Source organism: Cupressus sempervirens, chromosome 10 (assembly GCF_028749045.1).
Source record: "Cupressus sempervirens isolate cs-2001-9-10 chromosome 10, ASM2874904v1, whole genome shotgun sequence".
Lineage (NCBI taxonomy): Eukaryota > Viridiplantae > Streptophyta > Pinopsida > Cupressales > Cupressaceae > Cupressus > Cupressus sempervirens.
In genome coordinates, this window is record NC_143127.1 from 50053543 (window position 1) to 50059019 (window position 5477).

General features: G+C 35.7%; 1 protein-coding gene across 1 annotated transcript; it reads right to left on the reverse strand.

Moving 5' to 3' along the window:
• Positions 1–4045: 4045 nt before the first annotated feature.
• On the reverse strand, positions 4046–4848 carry LOC149532508 (uncharacterized). Its single transcript, XM_089804374.1, has one exon. It carries the CDS (start codon positions 4704–4706, stop codon positions 4290–4292), a length of 417 nt encoding a protein of 138 aa, XP_089660500.1. The 5' UTR covers positions 4707–4848; the 3' UTR covers positions 4046–4289.
• Positions 4849–5477: the final 629 nt, after the last annotated feature.

Consider the following 5477-nt stretch of genomic DNA (forward strand, 5'->3'; position numbering starts at 1 on the left):
AATGTTAACTGGTGGTGTAAACCCTTCGTTGGCTATAATGAAGAGGAGGCTATCTGGCGTGAGCCATCAAATTATTGCCCTCTTTGCAAATCTGCAGCGTTGATCAAACATAGACCAAGCACGCAAGTTTCTTGAAGAAATGACAAATGTGAGAAGCGTGGAGAGATTTTGAATGATAATGGATACGTTGTTTGAAATATATAATACTCAATCAACCACGCAAGATAAGGCATATGAACTTTTAAGTTAAATATCTTCAAGTCATAAAAACCGTAGACATAGGCCAGGCACAGGGGCTGTTTAATCCAGTTTACATTCTTGGCTTTATCGTAACCAATGCACATATAAATTATATGCAAAAATGTGTCATCTCAAGCGATAAAGAGTCAATCACATGTAAGCAGCCAATCAAGATGAAATAATGTTTTCCTAACTCTCCCCCGAAGGTGATTGTGATTCATAGGGATTGGTAAACGAAGTGCAATATCTATTTGATGAATGAATTACATCGGATGATGACGAGTAGAGTTCAATATCATCCAAATGCATGTTGTGGAACGAGAAGAAGATAGTAAAATGAACTCAAACATTTTGAAATGGCTTGCAAACTAAGTTTTCAATTTCACGTATGAGTCCATTGCTCAAATATCAACATCGTTGTTACGGATTGAACCCAACTATTCAAAAACATGTCATATTCATTCCATGAATCTATGATCAATGGGCTCGGCTGGATTTCTCATTACATGTTTGACAAAATGAGCATGGTAAAGTTTGAATGACCACTCATCAAGCATCCAACGAAATCTAGTAGATCAAAGATATTCAGACATCATTTACTTAAAATAAAATGGACATCATTGTAAAGCCGAGCTTGATGGAATGATTACATCACTTGAAGAGTATGAATGTGCCAAGCAGAGGAGGCTATAGATATAGAATGAATGAGATCTAATCTGTCAACCTCTCAAGCTCACAATATCTTAGTATGAGAAGTGTGTGATCTACACATAGAAGTTCCATATAATCTTGTAACTCTCTGATCAATTTGTATGCAAGAAATGGTTAAACCCTAGCTCCATTCGTATAGAAATGAACTTGTTCAACTACCCAATAGAATGGGAATATGAACTCAGCAGCATGGTAACGACAAGGTGCACAGAAAGTTGATTCATCAACTTATTTAGTACTCTTTTGCGAGTTTGTAAAGTGAGAACCTCAAAGGAACACATAGATCATTGGATCGGTGCATGGTTGGAAGTACAGTTGTAGAGAAATTCATTAAACAAGTTGTCATTTCTTGAGGCCATTATTAATGATATTGGCATGATACCTCTTCTTCAAGTGGTTGCATATTAACCTATCTGTTTGGGCAGCAATGGGAAATTATATTGGAGATTGTCATAAAGTTGCTCAAGTGGATCGAAGGATCCTCATGAAAGGGTCATGCAATTTTCTATTAGTGCATTTCTAAAGAGGTTGGTTGTGGGCGAATTTACAATATTTTGTATTGAGAGATGAAGTGTGCGATTTAGCATAAATCAACTCTTCTATTTCTGCGCAAGATGCGTAGTCATATGTTACTTATTATGTAAAAGTGAACATGTCACTTATTGTAACTAGAGTTAGGATCTAGAGTTTTGCTACATATGAGTTGGAGTTAGAGTCAGTTTTCAAATGCATGCCAAATTTCAAACTCTAACTTTTTGGGTAGTTATGAACCCGAAAAGTTGGTTATTCTAGATTGGCTATAAATTCCTAGAAATCAATGTAATAAGGGACTTTTTGGGACTTGGATACATGGGAACACTTATGCTCTGATCATAAAGCAATTTTTGGAAAGTATGTACAATTGTTGGTTTTGTGTAATCAGTTATTCCTTTCTTTCTTGGTGCAAGAAATAAAAGGAAGTACATTTAGCGTTCTCTCTCCAAGGAATCTAGATTGTTAAAGTGTTGATTCATCTATGATTACTTTCATGGTATGATGTGAGTATTTGTGGATGGTTGAATTAGCATTGTGTTGGTGAAAGTTCTCAAGCGTAGTCCTTGATAGCTCTCATTAATAGTTTACATCATTTTTATGAAAATGTTGAAGGCGTGTGGTGCATTCGCTGTCAATGGTTTTCCTTCCTATTTTTTAAGTTCTTCTTATTTGTATTGAAAAATCTAAAATTTCATCTTACGAGGGAGCTGCCCCTCTAAACATAGAGGAAGGCCGGATACCAAGGGGAAGGCCAGATACCAAGGGCCTATCCAACTGCTGTGAACGGTTTGCCACACACTCCGTTGGGCATATTCTACAGTGACAAATCTGTGAACGGTTTGCCACACACTCCGCATATTCTACAATGACAAATCTGTGAACGGTTTGCCAAACACTCCGTTTACCAACAATAATTTAATTTTTTTCTTCACAATTAATAGTTACAATTTATGCAATGAATTAAATTTTGGTATAGGAAGTATAAATTTTACTTGATACCTCTTTTACTAAGAGCCAATGTGTAAAGGTTACCCATTCCACCAAAATCCACCTTTTATATATTGTATATTTGGTGGATGACATAATCAAGGAACATGTCATATTTTCTTTGGCTAATAAGAATAATGCTATACTTGCCATACTTGCCTCATTTTCATGTGATGCCTCTTGATCTTTGCATTCGATCTTTTTCATCTTTTTCTTCCATAAGGTGGGACTAAAGCTCTCTAGAGCTCTTGTTTTAGTTCAAATATACCATGTTCCATAAGAAGGGACTAAAGTTCTTTAGAGCTCTTGTTTTAGTTCAAATATATGCAATTCTCTACCATGGGTTTCATTTTCTAGCACATACATACATTATGATTATACATTCAACAATATTCATGTGCCAAATGATTTTTTTTAAAAAGATTTTTGAGATTATTGTTTTTACAATTTTGATGGATTAGAAATACTTTTTATTCATTAACTAATTTCCTTTTATTTGAGATTCCTCTCTTATTTGTTATCTTTTGTTAAAGACATTTTTTTACATGTGCTATTTTTATATTTAGTTTATATTCATAATTTAGTATAGTTTTGGATATTATTAGTTTATGAGGTAGTTGGGGGTTCTCTTAGCTTATATTCCTATAATTTGTATAATAAGTATATCAGAAAGGCATGGAAGGTCCCATCAAATATGACATTTTTTGTCCAACAAAATTTAAATATAAAAGTGTTGACTTCAAATGATTAATGCATCCACTTATAAGAATCCAACCATAAATAAAATAAAACCTTTGAAAATAGAATATGTATTTGCTTTACATTATTAAAGACTAAAGTTCTATTAAAATAATATCATTTATTATCTTTGATTTACATTAAAAGAATAAGTCCTATTAGAATAATATCATGTATTACAATTTCTAGATAATAGAGTTCAATACACATTTCATGTTCAAAATCATATTGACATTTTATTTAAAATCATGTTAAAAATAGTTACATTTTATAGAAGAACTTAGATCAAAATCAAAAAGAGGAAAATAATAGAGTTGCATTAAAGATACTAAATAGTGTAACCAATAAAAAATTAAAGAAAATTATGATAACAACATTAAAAACATTTCAATAAAGGATATTCCATTCATAGATGTAGCTAGATGTCAAATTTAACTTTAAGTGAAGAATATATATCAAATGGACGAAAAGATGGAATAATCAAAGGGTCATAATACAACTGTAGATAATACAGATAATACGATTAAATTATCACAGTAAATTTACTCAGGATTTATATATATCATGGGCTTCTTAAAAACTGAGAGCAGCGTCAATTGAGTCAAATTCACAGAAGGAGTAAAGGTGAAAATTACGGTGTGGATTCTATTGATCCGATTCAAAGCCAACAAACATGCTTAGCCTATTTTTAAAATTGACGCAATTTTGAAGTTTGTTCTGTAATAACTGCTTTTATTGAATCCAAAAATAAAAATAAATTAATTGCTTTTAGAACAAAATTCACGTTGAATTTAGATTCTCATTGACAGTCTGAAACAGGGGGAATATGCAGACATTTTCCGAAATAAGCACAAGAGCGTTTTATTAAAGAATCTGAGTCCCAACAATGGGCAGAAAATATACAAGGAAAGCAAAGAAGTCACAGAGATGAGCAATCACCTAGGCAATATTAAAATTACAGAGACTCTTCTCTACAAACCCTGTCTCTGAACAAATATGAATGAATGAAAGTCTCGCAGGGGAAAAAGCTGCGAATCTGAAAAATAGCAACATAAAATGACGACAATGCATCCGTCTAATTACACAAGGAAAGCGGCGCCTCCGAGCAGAGCAGCTCCAAAGATGGCAATTTGTTGTACGGCGGCGGCTGCAGAGGCGGCAGAAGGAGTGGAGCCATCTGTGGAAGGGGATGGAGATTGGGCAGAAACAGAAGGGGAGCCTGCAGGGGAAGAAACAGTTGTGGAGGAAGGGGCGGGGGCTTCTGAAGAAGGAGCCACGGCAGCAGGTGACGTGGCGGGGGATGAAGACGCAGGCGCAGGGGCGGAAGCCACAGGCGGGGGAGACGCCGATGGTGTCTTTGCCGGGGTTGGAACAGGCGACGTCGAGGGTGTTGCCGCTGGTGATTTTGCAGGCGAACTTGCTGGAGCCTGTGCAAATGAATGCCCCATCATCCCCAACACCAAAACGACGGCCATAACTGCAACGAATTTGCCCATCTTTTCTTCTTCACTGGTTCTAAAACAACCAAAAAGCTTGAATCTTTTCTTTTTCCTTCCGCCAAGAAAATAAGCTAAATGAAGCGGCAGAGGGAGGAGTTATTTGTAAGTAGGATGGTTGAGGGCGTGGAGAGAACATTTGGGTATGAGTATATATATAGAGAGAGAGAGAGAGAGAGCATTCAGCATAGCGTAAAGATGGTGGCGTGAGTAGGTGTTGTAACCGTTTCTGCTTTCCCGGAAACTCTCCTGAAATCTTCGCTGTTAAGGTTTCGGGGTTTCCTTTCTAATCGGAATATGGGGAACTTAACCTAACCTCTACCGTCAGTTGGGTTGGAAAAGCCCCCAGCTGGTGTGAGCTGGGTGGACGACCAGATCCGCTTTCTACTGAACAAACACGTGTGCGTCGCTGGCCTTTTCGTTTTTAACGATTTAATGAGCTGTTTTCTTCTTATTTAATTTAACTTAAAGATTAATTTTTTCTTATTTAATTTATGGCGGCTTACTTCCGACGACTTTGAGGCGAGTCGCTTTTCAATTAATTTTCCACCTTGGAGGTTTAACCGGTTTTACATTATACCCACGGCACCAAATTGAGAGGAGGCTTATTTGAAAATTTAATGGTAGTTAAATATTTGAAAGGTCCTCAAAGTGTCTACTATGGGTCAAGTTTCGTGCATATAAATGATTATTAAAAATTTAATATAAATTTATACTTTTACTAAAGCTCTTTCACTATGTTTAATGAGTTGGACTATATTTAAAAGGTTG